Source organism: Engystomops pustulosus, chromosome 2, assembly GCF_040894005.1.
Source record: "Engystomops pustulosus chromosome 2, aEngPut4.maternal, whole genome shotgun sequence".
NCBI classification, from domain to species: Eukaryota; Metazoa; Chordata; class Amphibia; order Anura; family Leptodactylidae; genus Engystomops; species Engystomops pustulosus.
The window spans coordinates 8,348,348-8,370,904 of NC_092412.1; the positions used below are offsets into that span (position 1 = coordinate 8,348,348).

At 45.1% G+C, this 22,557-nt stretch overlaps 1 protein-coding gene across 1 annotated transcript; it reads right to left on the reverse strand.

Moving 5' to 3' along the window:
- Positions 1-6,778: 6,778 nt before the first annotated feature.
- LOC140116864 (uncharacterized) lies at positions 6,779-19,637 on the reverse strand. The gene is made up of 4 exons (XM_072133300.1): positions 19,247-19,637; positions 18,703-19,133; positions 15,258-15,366; positions 6,779-10,095 (listed from the first exon to the last, which is right to left on the reverse strand). The coding sequence occupies exons 1-4, from the start codon at positions 19,329-19,331 to the stop codon at positions 8,468-8,470; spliced, it is 2,253 nt and encodes a 750-aa protein (XP_071989401.1). The 5' UTR covers positions 19,332-19,637; the 3' UTR covers positions 6,779-8,467.
- Positions 19,638-22,557: the final 2,920 nt, after the last annotated feature.

Consider the following 22,557-nt stretch of genomic DNA (forward strand, 5'->3'; position numbering starts at 1 on the left):
CTGACCCAGAATTGGGAAACATATACCAAAGAGGACTCGAAGTGGCCCATGAATAAATTAGCGTAGCTGGGTGCCACTCGAGTCCCCATGGCCGTTCCCAATATCTGATGAAAGATTTTTTTCTTGGAAGGAAAAGTAATTGTGAGTTAAAATAAATTCCAGTCCTTGTAATATGAATTGGATTTGTTCTGGGGGAGCATCCAGTTGTTGGTTGAGAAAAAATTCCGTAGCTCGTACTCCCAAGGTGTGGGATATATTTGAATATAGGGAAGTGACGTCGATGGAAACAAAAATGTAGTCTTTTTCCCAGTGTATTGTATCAAGGTCTTCTATGAGATGACCGGAATCTCTCAGGAAGGAAGGTAACTTTTTTACTATCGGTTGAAGAAACAGGTCAATGTAATGTGACAGTTGGCTGGTGAGGCAGCCAATCCCCGATATTATAGGGCGGCCAGGCGGTTTTTGTTAATTTTTATGCACTTTGTGTAAGTGGTAAAATAGTGCTAGGTTGGGTTTATCCATTAGAAGAAAGTTTTTTTCCGTTTTGTTCAAAATATTTTTTTTAAAGGCCTCATTAATTATGTTGTTGTACTCATTTTTCCATGTGGCAGTAGGGTCTTTTGATAGTATTCTATAGTATTTTTTATCGGTAAGAATATTATTGGCTTCTTCAAGATATTCTGTTGTATCTTGGATGACAATGCCCCCTCCTTTGTCTGCTGACCGAATCGTTATTTCGTTGTTTTTCTGTAATTTTTTGAGGGCTGTCTGTTCAGCTTTAGTGAGGTTATTTTTGGGGGTTTGTTTGGTTTTTATGTTTCTAAATTGTTCTGATACTAAAGTGTAGAAGGTGTCCACACAGTGGCCCCGATGGTGATTGAATGTGGATTTTTTCTTAACCGGTTGGTGGAGATAAGGGTCTGTGGCAGTGGAGATTTCAGTACTAGTAGTTTGTTTGGTGGAAAAAAATCTTTTCCTTGATAGGTTACGCACGAACTTATTCAAATCCAGGAATAATTCGAAGTCGTCTGTTGTCTTTTCTGGGCAGAAATTTAAGCCCTTTGACAACACTGAGACCTCGTTTCTGGATAACTTCGTTTTTGATAAATTGAATATTTTAATAGTAGATACGGTATCCTTTTTATTTATTTCAGAAGGTGATTTTATATTGAGATTTTGCTTGACTTTTTTTCCCCTCTACAACCCCTCTGTTTTTTCTTTTTTTGCATTTTTTCGTTTGTTTTGGGGTATATAGAGGAATGAAAAACTTGGTGAGATTGGTTTGGGTAGTATGTAGCTGCGGCGTTCGGGGGGTTTTGGACGTCAGATTGAGCGAAATCGGGCTGCTCGGGTCTATCAATTGGCTCGAGGGGGTGGATGGTCTGGTGGGACCTAATTCTAAAAAAGACTCATTAGAGCTGAAAGTGCTGGATAATGGAGAGGGTGGAAGTTCTAGGTTGATTTCCTCTATTTCTTCTATGCTGAGAGATGGAAATGAGATAGATGTGGATTTTCTAGGAGTGGTATCATGTGTAGTGAGTATGGAGATGTTGAGCTCCGTGTCAGTGGAACTGACCGAGGGGGCTTTTTGTGAGTAAAAATGGGTGTGTCAGATTTACTGTGTACCTTGATGTCGGTAATCAGGGAAGCTCTGGGAGGCTTGAAGCTGGTGGTATTGGCTTTTTGAGGACCTGGTGGTGGTCTGAGGCCGGTTATATTTTTAGAGTTGAAAAAAGTTCTACCATTATTACTATTGTTGTAATCAGTATTATTGGAGGTATAAGGATGAAAGTTGTTTCTTTTGATATGATGATTGAATCCAGATTGTGGTAAGGTTGATTTAGTTTTTTTTTTATATGAGCATCAGAACGTTAGTTTTTATTCTTTTTTGGTTGTGTAAATGACCGGTTGGCCAGTTTCTCGGCTTTTTTTTGTATAATGTCTTGTTCTAGTTCAAGAAACAATAGGCATTTAAATATACAAAGGTTTGGCGTCAATGATGACGGTAATCGGAAATGACGTGCTTCTACATTCCTTTTTCAATTCTGTCACCCACGTCCGCAGGTAAATGTAATGATGCGTCTTAATCTCTTATTAATATATTTATTTGATTTTATGTACAAGTCTTTTTACATTCATTTTTTACACATTTTTTTACAATCAATCTTTATCAATGTCTTTTACGTCACTTCCGATTACCGTCATCAGTGACGCCAAACCTTTGTATATTTAAATGCCTATTGTTTCTTGGAAATGTATGTTACTATTTCACCTGACAAAGGCCCCAGCCCGGGGCCAAAACGCGTAGTGTTTCTAAATAAAAAAGTCTTTTATCGTACCGAGTGTATACACTCATTCTACATCAGTAGCAGCGCCTCCAGAAGCGGGATAATATCTCTAGCATCTCGTGGTTCTCCGCAAGAGCCTTACAGAGTCATCAGACAGACAGCTCCAGTTGATTTTGAAATTGAAACCCCAGATAAAAAACAAAGCAGTAAGGTTTCCCATGTAATGAAACATTGGCTAGAACCAGAGAATGGTCCAGAAGCTAACACTGCTTGTACCATTGTCATGAAGTCTTCACAGGATAGGGCACATTTACTAAGGGTCCCAACGGCGCATATTCGGCGGGTTTCCCGACTATTTCCAATTTGCGCAGCATTTAAGTGGGGTTTTTGGTGCGCGAGATCGGATTTTGGTGCAAGTGTGCCGGCTTGCATGCAACACAAATCGGGGACGTGGCCGTCGGACAACCCGACTGATTCGGACAAACCGCAGAATTTAAAAATCAAATTGTGTCACAAGCCAAGCACTTACATGAACTTCGGCCGACCTTAGCGGGGAAGCGACAGATGCAGGATCTCGGGCGCACTCTGTTGAAGAATTGTGCCGGACTTCATCATTGTCAGAGAACGCACCTCAGGGATCGCGCAGGACCAGGTAAGTAAATCTGCCCCGATATGTCTGAAAAGTTCTATGATTTGTTGAATTTTGTAGATTGGTCAGAGGTAAAACTTTAAATCCAGAGTTATTTAAGGAGCAACAATGTAGCTTGAGAAACCTTATTAGGTCAAGTTCACATACGTTCGGAAGTAAGCCTGGCTGTCTGTCCTTTGTTCATTATGAAATAAATACTGGGACCATGCTCCAGTCAGACAGAAGCCTTAACGACTTCCAGAAAAAGTGCAAGGCTGAAAGTGAAGTACAGGAAAGGCTAAAACTAGGAGTTATTGAACCATCCAAAAGTCCTTCACCTGTAGTGATGGTCGGGTAAAAAAGATGGGACAATAAGGTTTGCCAAAGATTTTTGCAAAATTAATGCTATTTATAGGTTTGACAGCTACCCAATGCCTCACATTGTTGACCTTCTTGAAAAATTGGGAAATGCAGCAAATATTTCCACTTTAGATTTACGCAAGGGATATTGGCAAATTCCACTTGATAACAAATCAACAGCAAAAACTGCTTTTGCTGTGTCTAGTGGTTTGTACCAGTTGCCATTGGGTCTTCATAGCGCTCCAGCCACATTTCATAGAGCCATGGCCATTCTATTAAGGGATTATGTAGAACACAGTTTCATATGTAGACAATGGGGCACATTTACTAAGGGTCCGCACGGCGCATTTTCGTTGGGTTTCCCGACTATCTCTGATTTGAGGCGTATTTAATTGGGGTTTTTGGTGCACGTGATCGGATTCGACTTTTATGCGACACAAATTGGGGGACATGGCCGACGGACAACCCGACTGATTCGGACTAAGCACGGGATTTATAATTCAAATTGTATCTCCAGAGATGCACTCACATACATCGGGAAGAAGAAGGTGAACTCCGGCGGACCTCAGCGGAGAAGCAACAGATGCAGGATCTCGGGCGCACGATCTTGAAGAATTGCGCCGGACTTCATCCTCGTCGGACAAAGCACCCCGGGGATCGCGACAGGACCGGGTAAGTAAAGGTGCCCCATTGTTTTGATATTTAGTAGAACATGGAGAGACCATTTGCATCAGTTGGAAATGGTCATAGCTGAAATTACTAATGCAGGCTTCACAATTAATCCACGTAAATGTGCTTTGGGATTTCAGGAAACAAAGCCCCTTTGGTTTATTGTGAGTAATGTGAAAGTACAGGGCAGAGCAATACAGATTCTTCTCATGAATAGTTTCTCCTGTTTCACACTGTAGTGTCTCGGCATCGGTCCCTCCCACCTGCATTCCCAAATGAGCTTACACACACACAGACTCTCACATTTCCTGCCGGCAAACAGAAGCATGAATACCGTAAAACCTACAACCTACAGGCAAAATAAAAGCTTTAAATTAGGGGAAGGAGGCACAGTAGAGCTAACTGTGTGTGTGTGTGTGTGTGTGTGTGTGAGATATAGCTGAATTAGCAGTGCTGGAGAGTGTAATTGTGTCATATGCATCTCATAGATCTCATCATCTCTCATCTCTGATCTGTCTCATCTCTATTTTTCTGTGTGCCAGGTACTAGTGAATGTTCAGAAGCTAAATAAAATTGTAGATTAACCTGGATCCTGCTAATGTAACCAGGTCGTCAGCATACATGGATCATAATGTGTCTGCTTAGAGAGTCCCTGCTCAAAAAATTTACCATTGCTGAGTGATAGGAGATAAAACAGCAATACAACAGAGTAAAATGGACAGGAGAGGGGTTCGTCAGATACAACCCTTAGTTGGCATGGCCCAGGAGCAGGTAGGAGGCCCTCATTTGTCATCAACCAGCCTCTGTCCTCAGCCTTCCTTTCCCTCAGCCAGAAAGCTACTAGGTGGTCTAGGCTCAGCACCACTATAAAGCGAGGACGAAGTGTTTGAGGACAGTCAGCAGCTGCTTGGCAGTGAAGAGGTGGGGCAGACATCTGCTGCTTCATGCAGTAGGCGGCAAAGTATAGATGTGGACAGTGGTATGGGAGTTTACGTTGCATTTGCAAGTAGTCAGGCTGTGAGGTACTGAGACCGTTGAGGAGAATAGCAGTGACAGGGAAACACAAATTGATGATGATGTAGCCGATCGCACTTGGGAGCCGGGTGAAGCAAGGGCTTCATCATCATTGTCGGGAGAAGAGGGTTTCAGCTTGCCATAGGCCAATATGACACAGAGTCTACCAGAAGTACAAGGACTCCATCCAAAGGAGAACACTTTGAGAATGGTGAACTGGGTCTGAACAACTGTAACACCATTAGCCGGTGTGACATTTTTTTTTTATATATATAGTTGTTCAGTGCGGCGGGGGCCATCGTTACCCCAAGGAGAACCCCCTTGTCCACCCGTAATGTGGAGAGACTGACCTTTGTCAAGATGAATCAGGCGTCGATCAGTCAGGATTTCAACACACTATTGCCTTATGCATCAGATTAGATCAGCCATGACGCCTCCCCCAAACGTTGAGAAATGAGTCTGGATTCTAACTACCTGCCTCAGCTACTATTCTGATGCTGCCACCTGCCTGATGCAACACATCTACTGCCAGTTGCTGCATCTGCCACCCACCATCTTTACCAGGGACTGCAATTTTCACTCTGTCACTCTGTCATTGTGCCACTTTCTGACCTCCTGCCGGCACCTTCAAAATCTGTCATTGCCACACTGTGGCCTACCATGTTGCTGCCACCACCTGAATTTGTCATTGTGCCACTCTCTGACCAAATGCTGCTGCCGCCACCTCCACATTCTGTCATTGTGCCACGCTGTGGCCTACCATGTTGCTGCCACCACCTGAATTTGTCATTGTGCCACTCTGACCTCTTGCTGCTGCCGCCACCTCCACATTCTGTCATTGTGCCACACTGTGGCCTACCATGTTGCTGCCACCACCTGAATGTCATTGTGCCACTCTCTGACCTACCATGTTTCTGTCTCCTCCATAATTTGTCATTGTGCCACTCTGCGGCCTACTCATGCTGCTGCCAACTGACCGCTGTCTCCCTGGGACACCCTGTGATTTCCAGAATGCTGTTTTCACCCTCCACCACTCTATGATGTTGCCACTATGTCTGGTTTTACCCTTAATTTCATCTTCAGGATTTATGGGCAAAAGCAGTGGATACAGAACACAGAGGACATGCAAATATCCCATTTACTGGCATCTCTGTTTTGGATCAACTCCTGTTTGCTTTAACAATACTGATGGATTATTAAACGATTAAAAGCGGACACTGATGGATGAAAAGAAGGGCAAAATGATCAGTGACGTCAATGCAAAATTACTGCCGACACCCTCTGCACTCTTTTAGGGGGGTTTCTAAATGTATCCGCGTTTAACAGAACAGGTTGTGTCGTCTATGGAATCATCTGATGTCAGTGTAAAAAGAGTGCACTCTGTGATGTTATAGTGGGATCTTGGCCCTTAGCTCAGTCCTTTGGAGCTGGCACAGACGTTACCTTGTTACCTGCGTTCCCGCTTCACTTATTTGGTGAAGTTGGCCCCTAGAAGTGCACATGGAATTGAAGAGTGAAGCGATTCTAAGAGCGGCGGCTGTCATGTGCATGTCATACTAAAACACAGCATTGTCTGAAGACCAAACCACGCTACCTATTCATCTTTGAGCATGGCACAACGTTCTACAACACCCTACAGGCTCTCTGCAGCCAGGAAATACCTGTTTTTTAACGTGATTCATCATGATTCGATTAAGGTCAAATCGAATTTCATCAGAAAATTCGGCGAACTCGGCGAATTGAATTTTTGAAAAATGTGCCTATTTCTATCCACAATCCAATATAGCAAGAAAAAATAACGGTCTGCAGCACTTAATGGTATTGTGCAAAAAGGGCTTACTTTTTACTTTCGCTCCAGGTACATAACACAAGGATAACAACCGCACAAGATCTACACATTTCGGCGCTACCACGTCTTTGTCATGATAGAAATACATACATGTATACACACTTATATAGAGACATTCACCCAACACCTGTCCAGGGGCGGGAACAGACAGAAAAGTGAGAGTGAAAGCCCGGCATCCATCACACCTGCATGACTGCACTCCGTTCATTACCGGTGCGTCTCCTGAGGATGACGGAGTTCTGAATCACATCACGTGCTTCGGTCATATAACAGAAGCTCCGACTAAATGAAAGACCCGAACCTGGACAAGACTTGGAGAAAGTGCACACATAAAAATATCATAGCGACTGCTATTGTACATATAAAACTGGTAAAAAAGCTTAGTTGTTACTTAGGAACATAAATATAAATGAAAAACATTGTTTAGCGCTCTCTGGATAATTTCATCGTACTCTACAGCAGAGTAATCTGATTGAATAGTATCAGTGCCGTGATCCCTGCGGCTCCAATGGTTTTGTTTAATACAGATCTCTAACTAAATCACGGAATAGGAAGCTGGGGCCTAGGCTGAATGTGAAGAGCGGCCTAAATAGCTGTACACTCAAATCCTGACTGATACCTTCTCCTCAGCATCTTGTCACAACTGGCTCCTCCCTCTAGTTCACAGGTTTGACTTGGGAGACTCCTCCCTCAGAAGATTCTAGAGGCTTCCCCAGGAAGCCTGGCTGAGGAAAGGTCATGTGACCACAACTCTCACACCTATACAACTATGCCAGTAGGTGGCAGCATAGATCACACTGAATCACATAATACATTTGGCAAATCATCAACCACGTGACAACTACATTACCCAGTAGCTGGGATGAGGTTCTGGGACACTACACGCTGAGGCCAAGAGCTATAGTATTCAGGCTATTAGATAAGGAAGGTCCAGAAGGTCCGCAATACATATTGTCTTTATATAATGCATCACATAATCCAGATTATAGACTATGTAAGACATTCTCTTCTCTGTATCCACCTGTAAGGAGAGACAAACTTCCTTGTTCAGTGGTTGCCTGTCCAGGTGACTAGACCTGCGTCATGAGGAAGGGACCAGGGAAGGAATTAGAGAACCTTACCAAAGAATTGTGAGAAAATTCACAAGGATTTATACTGACTATAAGAACTACTCCTGCAGCTAGTTTAGTAACCGAATGAGAACCAGGACTGATATTTGGCAGCTGAGGCCTAGGTGTCCCCCTGGATGCAGGGGAGCTGTAGTGCGGCTCAGTTCCTTTTGTACTTCCATCTATTTCCAGCCATGGGTTTTAAAAGGTGAAAGGAAAAGTCCTGAAAGCTGAGTGTCCCTGTAAGTGATTGCTTCCTGGAGGAAGTTTTATATCGAGTCCATCGATCTCTCTGGCGACCAGTGGTTGTCGTGTTGATGATTTGTGGACTTTGCTCCATTACTTGCAGGACGAATAAAACATTTTCTGCATTCTGAACATGAAAATGGCTTCTCCACCGAGTTCTGTGATGTCGGAAAAGCTTTACTTTGCTACAAATACATTTCTAACATTCTGTACATGAAAGTGGCCTCTCTCCTGTGTAACATCTCTGGTGTTAGACAAAATTGGTTTTTCCGGTAAAAGATTTTCCACTTTCTGGAAATAAAAATTATTTCTCTTCTTTGTGAGTTCTCTTGTGTCTAACAAGATTTGATCTTTTAACGAAACACTTACTGCATTCGGAGCATGAAAATGGTTTCTCTCCTGTGTGAGTTCTCTGATGATTAAAAAGACCTCCTTTCTGTCTAAAACATTTCCCACATTCAGTACATGAAAATGGCTTCTCCCCTGTGTGAGTTCTCTGGTGTTTAATAAGACTGGATTTCTCCCCGAAACATTTTTCACATTCAGTACATGAAAATGGCTTCTCTCCTGTGTGAGTTCTCTGATGTACCACAAGATTTGATTCCTGGATAAAACATTTGCCACATTCAGTACATGAGAATGGCTTCTCTCCTGTGTGAATTTTCTGATGTGTAACAAGCCAGGATTTCTCTCTAAAACATTTCCCACATTCAGTACATGAAAATGGCTTCTCTCCTGTGTGAATTCTCTGATGTACAACAAGATGTGATTCCCGGGTAAAACATTTACCACATTCAGTACATGAAAATGGCTTCTCTCCTGTGTGAATTCTCTGATGTACATCAAGATGTGATTCCTGGGTAAAACATTTCCCACATTCAGTACATGAAAATGGCTTCTCTCCTGTGTGAGTTTTGTGATGTTTAACAAGACTGGATTTATCTCTCAAACATTTCCCACATTCAGTACATGAAAATGGCTTCTCTCCTGTGTGAATTCTTTGATGTACAACAAGATGTGATTCCTGGTTAAAACATTTCCCACATTCAGTACATGAAAATGGCTTCTCTCCTGTGTGAGTTCTCTGATGTTTAACAAGACTGGATTTATCTCTCAAACATTTCCCACATTTAGTACAAGAAAATGGCTTCTCTCCTGTGTGAGTTCTCTGATGTGCAGCAAGGGTTGATTCATGGGCAAAACATTTCCCACATTTAGTACATGAAAATGGCTTCTCTCCTGTGTGAGTTATTTGATGTATAACAAGATGTGCTTTAAGAGTAAAACACTTTCCACATTCAGTACATGAAAATGGTTTCTCTCCTGTGTGAGTTCTCTGATGTACCACAAGATTTGATTCCTGGATGAAACATTTGCCACATTCAGTACATGAAAATGGCTTCTCCCCAGTGTGAGTTCTCTGATGTATAACAAGAGATGATTTCCAGGAAAAACATTTCCCACATTCAGTACATGAAAATGGCTTCTCTCCTGTGTGAATTCTCTGATGTACAACAAGATGTGATTCCCAGGTAAAACATTTCCCACATTCAGTACATGAAAATGGCTTCTCTCCTGTGTGAGTTCTCTGATGTGCCACAAAACTTGATTCCCGGGTAAAACATTTACCACATTCAGTACATGAGAATGGCTTCTCCAGTGTGTGAATTTTCTTATGTACAACAAGATCTGATTTCACACTAAAATGTTTCCCACATCTGAAACATGAATATGGCTTCTCTCCTGTGTGAGTTCTCAGGTGTTGATCAAGATTTGATTTCTGGGTAAAACGTTTTCCATATTTCGGACATGATAACTGCCTCTTATCTCCATGATTTCCCTCCTCTGAGGAAAGATGTGACTGATTGTCTTCTACTTCACCACAAGGAGATGAGGGGGGACGTCCATGGGGACCTCTTGTACTTTCATCTCCTAAAAAATAAAGTCAAGAAATCAATATTAGAAGTTTCCTTTTCTCCAGTTACAAGCAGCAGTAAAGCAGCCAGTCAGTAACATACAGTCATCTATGGAGAGAGATCATTAATATTAATCCATTGAAATACAATTTGAATAAAATCCAACCATGAAATAAATCATCAAATCCTTAGAAACTGGAAGAGTGTTGTGTAACCAGAGATTCCCATCTCCCCCTGGAGCGGAGCCTCGTAGTCCTAGAAAACCAGTAAAGTGGGTGGGAGAAGCCCCCGGCAGCCGTATATACAGGGGCTTCTACTGGAGGATTTACCACTCATCAGGTGCTACTTGTATATTATAAATCAACAAACTCAGCTCACCTGCCCCTCTCACGTCCGATAGGTGCACGGGTCTCCGCCCCGAAGCAGGTGCCAAACAAAGTAAAAGAAAGAGATTGTACTCCAGCACTCAGTCGGATAATATGAGTCTTCTATACTATAATAAAAAGTCCATAGTGCACAGAGAATACAACCCTTACACCGACGCGTTTCATCTAAACATATTATTAATCATGGTATCATAAAGAAGACTCGTATTATCCGATTGAGTGCTGGAGTACAAACTCTCTCTATTACTCTACTTGTATATTAGTTATACAGCTCCTGCACGACCTAGAAATAATACGCATTGATCTAAAAGAAGGCAAAAGCTCTGCAACACTGATACCAATTAGCCCAAAACATGGAAAAAAATCCTTCCCGACCCTAATATAGCGGTCAGAATAACGCCCTGGTTTATTCCCATACAATGTGATATTATTATTCTCCAGAAAGGAGTCCAGACCCCTCTCTAACATGTTCAAATTATCAGCCAATGCAACTTCCTGCAGAAGAGAGTTCCACAGTCTCACTGCTCTTACAGTAAAGAATCCCTGTCTATGGTGATGGTAGAACTTCCTCTCCTCTAGGTGTAGAGGATGCCCCCTGTCTATGGTGATGGTAGAACCTCCTCTCCTCTAGGTGTAGAGGATGCCCCCTATCTATGGTGATGGTAGAACCTCCTCACCTCTAGGTGTAGAGGATGCCCCTGTCTATGGTGATGGTAGAACCTCCTCTCCTCTGGGTGTAGAGGATGTCCCGTGTCTATGGTGATGGTAGAACCTCCTCTCCTCTAGGTGTAGAGGATGCCCCTGTCTATGGTGATGGTAGAACCTCCACTCCTCTAGGTGTAGAGGATTCCCCCTGTCTATGGGGATGGTAGAAATGCCTCTCCTCTAGGTGTAGAGGATGCCCCTGTCTATGGTGATGGTAGAACCTCCTCTCCTCTAGGTGTAGAGGATGCCCCTGTCTATGGTGATGGTAGAACCTCCTCTCCTCTAGGTGTAGAGGATGCCCCCTGTCTATGGGGATGGTAGAAATGCCTCTCCTCTAGGTGTAGAGGATGCCCCCTGTCTATGGTGATGGTAGAGCCTCCTCTCCTCTAGGTGTAGAGGATGTCCTCTGTCTATGGTGATGGTAGAACCTCCTCTCCTCTAGGTGCAGAGGATGCCCCCTGTCTATGGTGATGGTAGAGCCTCCTCTCCTCTAGGTGCAGAGGATGCCCCCTGTCTATGGTGATGGTAGAGCCTCCTCTCCTCTACGTGTAGAGGATGCCCCCTGGCTATGGTGATGGTAGAACCTCCTCTCCTCTACGTGTAGAGGATGCCCCCTGTCTATGGTGATGGTAGAACCACCTCTCCTCTAGGCGTAGAGGATTTCCCCTACTCTTGATGGCAGGCCCAGGTATAAAAAGATATTTGGAGAGACCCTTGTTCAGGTATTTTTACATTGTAATGAGGTCTCCCCTCAGCCGTCTTTTTTCTAAATTGAATAACCCCAAAATTAGTAATCTGTCATTGTATTCTAATCCCCCTATTCCCCTAATAATCTTGGTTGCTTTTCTCTGCACCCATTCCGGTTCTACCAGGTAATGTGCGGTCTGACCAGTGATTTATATAAAAGTAAAACTATCATAACACCATGATAATCTATTCCTCTCCTGATTCATCCCATAAATGTACTTGCTTTAGAAGCAGATGCCTGACACTGATCACTAAAACATAATTTACTATACACCAATACCCCAAGTCTTTTTTTAGTTTTAACAAGAAAGTTACCATTTAAAACATAAAATTTCCATTTCCTTGACCCAAGTCCATAACCTTACATTTATCTACATTAAACCTCATCTCTCATTTGGCAGCCCATGACTACAATTTCCACAAATTTATATATAATATTATACTATCCTCCTCTCTATTAATTACTTTACAGAGCTTAGTATCATCTACAAATATTGAAAGTCTACTTTGTAAAACCTCTATAACGACCCTCTGTTTTCTAGCACTAAGCCAATTGCTTACTTAAATACACAGATTTTCCCCTAGTCCCAGCATTTCTCATTGTATGCCTTTTATACGGCACTGTATCTAATACCTTGGAAAAGTTCATATACTGTATACAACATCCCCGGCCTCCCTCAGGTCCAGACTAGAACTTACCCCGTCGTTGAAACCGATCAGATTAGTCTGACAGGACCGATCCTTCATAAACCTGAAGCTGGATTATAAGGTTATGTGCAGTGAGATACTCCAGGATAGCATCTCTAACAAACCCTTCAAATATTTTCCCAACAACCGATCTATGCTATTTGGGTCTTATGATTTGTCTATTTTATCGATTGCATTTGTGATTTTGTTTTCTCATCCTTTATATTGCATTTTATTTAGTATAGTGCAGTCGTTATTTCTCACACTTTATTCATTATGTATTTTCTAAGACTTCATGTTTTGGTAATTTTTGGTTTGGTAATCGTTCCTCATTTAGCACTTTATACTTTTAACCCCTTAAAGGGAACCTACCACCACAAATCTACCTATAAAGGTAGATTGGGTGGTAGGTGGATCATTGGGACGTGAGGATAGCCCTTTTAAGGGCTAATCCTCACGTCCCTGCACTTTTTTGAGAACTTTAATTTGATATTTATTCAAATGTACTTATGTGGCTACCGGGGCGTGGAGTAGCCGCTTATGAGATTACACGAGGCGGCTACTCCACGCCCCGGTAGCCACTTTACTCCTCCTACTCACCCATCTTCGGCGCGCAGCTCCGCGTAGCTGCGCGCCCTCGTCCGGCGAGCCTGCCGTCTGCGCATGCGCAGAAGAGCAGGCCCGCGCCTGTTTCGGAGTTGTGACCGCGCAGGCGCGGGCCTGCTCTTCTGCGCATGCGCAGACGGCAGGCTCGCCGGACGAGGGCGCGCAGCTACGCGGAGCTGCGCGCCGAAGATGGGTGAGTAGGAGGAGTAAAGTGGCTACCGGGGCGTGGAGTAGCCGCCTCGTGTAATCTCATAAGCGGCTACTCCACGCCCCGGTAGCCACATAAGTACATTTGAATAAATATCAAATTAAAGTTCTCAAAAAAGTGCAGGGACGTGAGGATTAGCCCTTAAAAGGGCTATCCTCACGTCCCAATGATCCACCTACCACCCAATCTACCTTTATAGGTAGATTTGTGGTGGTAGGTGCCCTTTAAGGACGCAGCCATTTGGTAGCTAAAGGCTCATCCCCATTTTTTGGATTCTAACTTTATATGGTTAGAACTTTTGAAGATTTGTAGTCATCGCTACTTACCTCATAATATGTAGATGCTGTATACTTTGAATATGTATGACTAGATGTAATAGTAGATTTCTTACCATGGTATGTTCTGTATCTTTGAAATGTACAAACCATCATGCTTATGTATATTGTATCCATTCGTGGTTAAAATTTTTTAATAAAAACAGAATTGATAAAAAAAAAAAAACTTTTGAAGACTGTTACTTATCAAAGCGATTCTGAGATTGTTTTTCCCCTCACATGTTTTATTCCTTTACTTCATTTTAGTGGTAAATTTTGGCTGATAAGTTTTGCGTTTATTTACAAAAAAAAAGAAAGAAATAATGATTTTTTTGAAAAACTAGCCATTTTTGAAATTTGAAATCATTACCACCTAAATAAGTTGCTAAATAACATTTCCCATATGTCTACTTTACATTTTCAGAACTTTTGAAATGTCTGGATAATTTATTTTGATGTCACACAGCTTACAAATATCGCTTTTTTACGTATTTTCAGAATTTACTATTTTACTATATCAGAATTACCGTTCTGAATTAAATTTTAAATATTTAGCATCAAACCCCCTGTATAATCAACCCATTTTCAAATCTGCACCCCTCAAGCTATCAGAAACAGCTTTTAGGAAGATTGTTAACCCCTTTAGATCTTCATAATAATTAAATCAAAATGGAGGTGAAATTTAGAATGGTCAAATTTTGTCGGTTATACGTTCATTTCGCCCTAAAATTTACACTTTTCCAAAAGATATTTGTTATGCAATTTCTCCCCCCCACATGTGGCCGTTACTTGTTTTATGGGCGCACAGCGAGGCGCAGGAGGGAAGGAGGGACCTGCAGCTGCCAGGATTTTAGTTTCCTCATTGGCCCCTTTTGTAGGCTATAAAATTTTAGCTTTTTCGTTATTGGGGCCATGTGATGGCATTTTTTTGCGACATGGTGCCACCAGGTAGTTTCATGGGTACGACTAGCCCGTGGTGGCAGCCAAGGTAGCGATGCAGGACACAGTCCGAGCCCGGGGTGACAGCAGGAGAACAGCGCAGGAGGAACACTGAAACTCACAGCAGAAACACGGATACAGGAACACGGAACAGACTGGAACACGGGAGCAGGAACTGGAATGCAGGAACGCTGATAAATTAAGAACACAGGAGGGCTTTCACTTCACAAACATGGCTTGAAGATCCTGCAGGGAATGATGGTAGAGGCCATGTTTAAATAGCAGAGCCGAAAGTGACCAGCTCCAATAACCTGTGCGCTGGCCCTTTAAATCTCCAAGTACCGCCGGGCGCAGCCTGGGGAGAGGGGACACGCACGTGGCCTAGTCCGGACAGGAGCGGGAACGTGGAAAGGTAGGTTCGGAAAGGGGCCCAGGGCAGTGTGACGGAGAGGCCTTAGGTCTCCCCTCTTCTTTTTGGCCCCAAGAAACCTCTGGAGGAAAGTCCAATCCAAAATGTTCTCTTCGGGCTTCCAGGATCTCTCTTCAGGCCCGAACCCCTTCCAGTCTACAAGGAAGAATCGCTTACCTCTCATGGTCTTCATGTCCAGGACCTCCTTAACTTTATAGACATCAGGGGAATCAGCCTCAGGAGCGGGAGGAGAATATTGCTGAGGGAAGCGGTTCAAAATGACTGGCTTCAGGAGAGAGACATGGAAGGAGTTCGGGATGCGCATTGTTGGAGGAAGGTGGAGCTTGTAGGCCACTTGATTTATGCGCTTGATTACCTCAAAGGGACCAAGGAATCGGGGATCAAGTTCGTAGCTGGGTATCTTCAGCCAGACTTATCTGGGGGATAACCACACCTTGTCACCCGGAGAGAAGACAGGAGGAGTTCGACGTTTCTTATTAGCCTGGGTCTTGGTGCGGTCAATGGCTTGTGAGAAAAGACTGGTGGGTCTGGTCCCAAATTGATTTGAGGTCCTGCACCAGATCCTCTAACGCAGGGACAACTGAGGGAGTAGACAGCGGAAGAGGAGGACGAGGGACTCGTCCGTAGATCACAAAGAACAAAGCCGCGCCAGCAGACCCAGAGTCCAGGGAATTGTAAGAGAACTCAGCCCATGGTAGCAGATCAGTCCAGTTATCTTGACGGGCTAAGACGAAGAGGCGGAGGTAACAGCCTAAAGTCTGGTTCACCCTTTCTACTTGGCCTTTCGACTGAGGGTGGTAGGCAGAGGAAAAGTCAAGGTTGACTTGTAGCTGGTTACACGAGGAACGCCAGAACTTGGAAACAAACTGGACAACTCGGTAGGACACGATGTGAAGTGGAAGACCATGCAGCCGGAAGATATGTTTGAAGAACAAACTGGCAAGCCGTGGAGAAGACGGAAGACCTCGAAGAGGAACAAAATGGGACATCTTGGAAAACCGGTCCATCACCACCCAGATGACAGTATTGCCCGAGGAGACAGGCAGATCAGTGATAAAGTCCATTGCCTCATCGTAGCACTCACCAAGAAAGGTGCCAATCCACGTGCCTGGCCTCCTACAGCTGAAGAGACCTTCTCCAAGCTAAAGTCCGCCTTTTCCTCGGCTTCTGTGCTCACTAAGCCTGACACAGACAAACCCTTTCATCTCGAGGTGGATGCGTCCTCCGTAGGAGCTGTGCTCACCCAGAAAGGGCCTAATGGCTGAACTCTTACATGCGGCTTCTTTTCAAAGACTTTTTCTTCCACTGAGAAAAATTATTCGATTGGTGACAGAGAACTGTTAGCCATCAAACTTCCTCTGGAAGAATGGCGGTATCTTCTGGAGGGAGCTCTCCAACCCATTTGTGTGTACACTGACCACAGGAACTTACTGCCTGCTTACTAACCTTAAAATACAATTCATTTAGAGGGGCGTGGCCTACTGACGAGCAGAGCCGATGCTCATATCTCAATACTCCGTCACTCTCTTGTAAATCCCTCACCATCTGGACTTCATACAGGACACTCACTACATCAAGTGCCCCAGGACTGTCACCTGCCATTTTTAGGCAATTACGGGTCCGACTTTGGCCCCCGGGCTGCTGCAGCCTATGCACCTCATGAAGCCAGGACCTCAAGTACTAACAGTACCAGTCAGCAGATACTTCTGCCCAGCCAGAAACTTCGTCGCCAAGCGCTCTACAGAGCACACCTAGCCCTAGGGCGCGCGCTGGCTCACGAAGATTGGCTCTGTATGGCACTGCCCAGTTCCAGGTTTTCCTTATAAGCCGGCTGCTCCCATCAACCCCTGCCGGATCTTTGAGCTTCATGCCATTCATAGTATCATAGTTTTACGGTTGAAAAAAGACACATGTCCATCAAGTTCAACCAAGGAAGGGAAGGGATGGGATTGGATGAGGAAGGGATTTAGGGGAAACAATTCTATAGAACATAACCAGCAATGTTATTTAGGTGTAAAAAGGCATCTAGACCCTTCTTGAAGCTCTCTGCTGTCCCTGCTGTGATCAGCGCCTGAGCTCAGCTATTCCACAGATTGACCATAATTATAGTAAAAAAGTCCTGTCGCCTCTGGTGATTAAACCTGGTTTTCTCCAGATGCAGACTCCGCCCCCTTGCTTTTTGATTTGATTTAATCTGGAACAACTTACTACCATATAATGTATTGTGTATGGACCATTTATATATTTATATAAGTTTATTATGTCTCCTCTTAGCCGTCTCTAGACTCTATAAATCTAGTTGATTTAATCTTTCCTCATAACTGAGACCCTCCATACCCCTTATCGTTTTTGTGTCTCTACGTTGAACCTTCTCCAGCTCCAGGGCTTCCGTTTTATGGACCGGTGCCCAGAACTGAAAAACAGTTTCAGTTGATCCAGAGATTTACTCCAGAGGTTGGGGGCATTTTCCCTACTTTGGGTGGTGTTCGGTCTTTTGCTCACACATATGTTTCAGCACATTCTGCTGCGTTTCCCATGGCTGTGCTGAAACTGGTACCGCCAGTCCAACACTGACCGGATGAGAAGGTAGAAGAAGAGGAAACTGAGGAGGAGGCAACCCGGAAGCAAGGAGTGATGTCCTGAAATCCTCAGTGGTGGAAGTACATGCGCCACAGCGATTCCTACCTCAGTCCCAAGATGTAACGTCCCTGCCTGTGCTTACTGGTCCACATATCAGTATCATATCACTGCTACATGTAAATGAGCCTGGAAGGCGACACCATAACCCCTCCCATCTTTTATATAATCACTTCACTTTTCAGGCTTACTACCACCACCACCCCAGCCTTAGAGACGTCATCCGGTTTTCTATTTGCAAAAATTGCTAGGGGGAAGGGGACTGGCTAGCTATATACTGAGAGAGCCTGTGACTAATGCATTTACCACCCTAGGCTTATACTCGAGTCAATGGGCTTTCCCAGTATTTTTGTGGTAATATTATGTGCTTCGGCTTATAATTGAGTACACATCGCTCTCTACCTGGGATGAGGGAGATATAGATACAGACTGATCCGACCCCTGGATGTGACCTCTCCCTGCAATGTATAAGGGAAGAATAACCCACAAGATACATGAAAGGCTCTTACCCTCCTCTGTCACTGATGAGGGGATTTCCTCTCCGCTCCTCCTTCCACCACAACTTTCCTGGAAAGATCCAACATGAAGGACATGAGAAAACAAGGAAATGTCTCCAGAGATTCTCTTATATCCAAGTGATGGACAGAAACCTCCAGAACCAGGAACTAAGGGAATAATCTCCTGCAGGAGGAGACGGGATCCACATTCATCCCAATATTTTACACATCAACATCAATGTTCCGGTTATATTACTGCATAACCCGATGTGACCCGATCCTGAGGTGGAGACTCATGGACACCAGGGACAAGATTATTCACTTCTCCTGCTCTTCTACCATTTATAGTTATGTCCGACCAACATCTCCCCATAGGCCCTCCATCCACTGCTGCTGGAGAAGGTAAGTAGCTTCATTACATCCATCTATAGAGGATTCACAGGAACCTCAGCTCCACCTACCTGATGATCCAGTGGGACGTTCTCCTCCGGCTCCTGTTTAATATCCCGGGAATCTTCAGGACTGGGACATCTCTCTGGTTCCTGTGTAATATCTCGGGAATCTCCAGGACTGGGACATCTCTCTGGTTCCTGTGTAATATCTCGGGAATCTCCAGGACTGGGACATCTCTCTGGTTCCTGTGTAATATCTCGGGAATCTCCAGGACTGGGACATCTCTCTGGTTCCTGTGTAATATCTCGGGAATCTCCAGGACGGGGACATCTCTCTGGTTCCTGTGTAATATCTCGGGAATCTCCAGGACGGGGACATCTCTCTGGTTCCTGTGTAATATCTCGGGAATCTCCAGGACTGGGACATCTCTCTGGTTCCTGTGTAATATCCCGGGAATCTCCAGGACTGGGACATCTCTCTGGTGGATTTCTCTGACTGGATCCATCTGTAGGAAATATACACAGTGACTGATACATTGTCTATATGTGATGATGAGATGATGGAGGAGGTGACCTCACACCTGCTCTGTCCTCTATAATCAGGAAGGTCTCCTCTTACCTGCTGATGTGAGGGGCTGGTGGTCCTCCATCATGATGTCCTTGTACTGGTCCTTGTGTCCTTCTATATACTCCCACTCCTCCATGGAGAAATAGACAGTGACGTCCTGACACCTTATAGGAACCTGACACCCACAATGACACAGTCATCACCCAGACACCTCCCTTGTGTTATTGTACAATGTCCCAGCATTCCCGGCAGCGCTCACCTCTCCGCTCAGCAGCTCAGTGATCCTGGAGGTAAGTTCTAGGATCTTCTGCTCATGTATCAGTGAATGAGGTGGAGGCTCGGTGATGGGGCTCTGGGTCCATCCTCCTGACACACGGGGGGTCACACACTCACCAGACGACTTCTTCACTACTGTGTAATCCTGTGTATGGGGAGACACTGATCACTACATAGATCCTAAGAATCCTTCACCTCTCCAGTCATTTCCCGCTGTTATTCCTAGAGATAAGAGCCGTGTCCTGGGAGACTCTCACCTCTCCGGTTATCAAGGAGATCATCTCCAGGGTGAGCTCCAGGATCCTGGCCGCCATCTGCTCTCTGTCCTTCTCCCGGATCCCTGGTGGATCATTGATGGAAAGGATCATCTTTAGGAGAAACCTCTGGGAGTCCTGGATCTATAGAACCTGAGGAAACATGACAAGAACTAAGAGCAAACTCTATATGAAGCAATTGTGTCCATGACATGTGTGATGTGACAGATGGGGATTCTCCAGACACTGGAGGGGAGGTCACTGGACTGAGGGAGGAGTGATGGCGCTGGACTGTGCCGCTCCTCACTAATAGCTCATACTGGACCCCACATGGATGGACCTGGAGCATGCTGGGAGTTGTAGTCCCTCCATATAGTGTGTGTGCTCCTGGAGCATGCTGGGAGTTGTAGTCCCTCCATATAGTGTGTGAGCTCCTGGAGCATGCTGGGAGTTGTAGTCCCTCCATATAGTGTGTGTGCTCCTGGAGCATGCTGGGAGTTGTAGTCCCTCCATATAGTGTGTGCGCTCCTGGAGCATGCTGGGAGTTGTAGTCCCTCCATATAGTGTGTATGCTCCTGGAGCATGCTGGGAGTTGTAGTCCCTCCATATAGTGTGTGTGCTCCTGGAGCATGTTGGGAGTTGTAGTCCCTCTATACGGTGTGTGTACTCCTGGAGCATGCTGGGAGTTGTAGTCCCTCCATATAGTGTGTGCTCCTGGAGCATGCTGGGAGTTGTAGTCCCTCCATATAGTGTGTGTGCTCCCGGTGCATGCTGGGAGTTGTAGTCCCTCCATATAGTGTGTGTGCTCCTGGAGCACGCAGGGAGTTGTAGTCCCTCCATATAGTGTGTGTGCTCCTGGAGCATGCTGGGAGGTGTAGTCCCTCTATATAGTGTTTGCTCCTGGAGCATGCTGGGAGTTGTAGTCCCTCCATATAGTGTGTGTGCTCCTGGAGCATGCTGGGAGTTGTAGTCCCTCCATATAGTGTGTGTGTGTTCCTGGAGAATGCTGGGAGTTGTAGTCCCTCCTCTGGTCACTTACCAAGTTCTCTCCTCAGTGCAGGACACTCTGTACCTCACACACGTCCTCGTGCTTACTATGCACTAGTCATGTGACCCGGGGAATGTGATGTCACTGAGGGGCGGGGCATCCTGCTCACTATCCACTAGTCATGTGACCCGGGGAGTGTGATGTCACTGAGGGCGGGGATTTCCCAGGAATACCTGTGTATAGAGGAGAAGTATTGGCCTGTGTAAGGACCTGTGATGATGTAATAAATCATGTGATCAGTGTGGGCGGGGCGCTGGTTGTGAGGGGGAGGGCACAGTTGCTCAGAGACTCTTCCATCCTGGAGGGTGTGAGGAGAGATGAAGAACTGGGTGATTTTGTGAGGCGTATAAGGAGTTTATATGGCGGCATTTTTAGTTGTGTATTGGTTAATGGAGTTACTGGACGGAGGATAAGAGTTAGTTCAGGAGTAAGGCAGGGCGGCCGCTGAGAGATGAGGTGATAAGAGGTGTTATGGTTCCTGGAAGTGGTGGTAGGGAGTAGAATGGCTACATGGATGACGTGTGTGGTGTGTGATTGTGAAAGTGCGGTTACAAGAGTGAAGCTGTTAGTGTCGATATTTTGTGGGGCCTTTAGAGTGAATTGGAGTAAAAGTGAGTATATGGTGTTTGGGGGCGAATGATTTAAGGGAGGATATTGGATTAAATAAAGTGGAGGATGGGATTAAAATTTTGGGGATTAAGTTTAATAAAAAGTTGGATGGAAGTGCATGCTGGGTGGATGTTAGAGACAGGATTGAAAGGAAATGATGTATGTGGAGGTTGTGGCAGTGGACTTTTTTTGGAAAAATTATGATTATTAAAAATGTTATTTTTGGGGGTTTGGCTAGCCACCGTCTAAGATGGCTGCGTGAGAGCTGAGCTCCGGGTCCCTGGCGCTGATTTCGCCCTCTAACAGAAGTGCACGCTGGCACCGAAGCTCAGAAGACGCTCCGAGAGGGAGCAGAAGCCCGCAGCTTCACATCAGAAGCCGTCCCGGCTGAAATCTCAGCCCCTGGACCGTTACTTGAGGCCGTTCCTCTCGCTACCCGGACCGGCACAGCACGTGCCGACCGCCCTCTTCAGAGACGCAGGAAGTGCCGGAGAGACACGCGGCCACCCAGGAGGCAAACATGTCTCCGACTGCAGCAGCAGGACGCTCCGCTAATCCACCAACGAGCAAAGGGAAGGGTGAGTCGGCTAAACTGCCACAGCAATCAAAGGCAGCACTAAGGGCACGAAGGCAGACATCTCCGGAGGCCGTACATAAAACCTCCGCAGGAGGATACTCCCCCAAGTCCCCGGGCACGTCGGGGAAAGAGAAGCGGCCAGGCAGCCCCCAAAAGTATGACTCTGAAAGAGGGCCCACAGAATCCCCTCCCAAACCCTGCACCACAATTCAGGGGAAATCATATAGTGCAGCAGCGCAGTCTGTATGCCTTCAGAGGGCCTTACCCACGTCACCTCATCTGCCAAAACCTCAATGGGAGGTGCGTGCCCCCCATACCCGAGACCCCCCACATTGGGACTCAGAGGATATGCAGGAAAATGATATAAGGGCCACAAGTCCAGATGTCACAAGTCCAGATGACTGTAACCTCTCACACTGACGCTATGAGAGACATGACTAGACACCTGGAAGATTTAGACAACCGGGGTAGACGGAACAATATAAGAGTGCATTGGGTCCCGGAGGCAAATGGAAAAGAGGATGTGAAAGCCACCCTGACATCTCTGTTTTCTACTATATTGGAAGATGACACTATACAAATTAAATTTGAAAGAGCC

Coding starts and splice junctions, on each gene's coding strand:
- LOC140116864 (XM_072133300.1), bottom strand. CDS start 19,331: ATGGAGGAGTGGGAGTATATAGAAGGACACAAGGACCAGTACAAGGAC. Junction 19,134..19,246: donor CCAGCCCCTCACATCAGCAG/GTAAGAGGAGAC, acceptor TATTTCCTACAG/ATGGATCCAGTCAGAGAAAT. Junction 15,367..18,702: donor AGGAGAACGTCCCACTGGAT/CATCAGGTAGGT, acceptor TCTCTCCTGAAG/CCAGTCATTTTGAACCGCTT.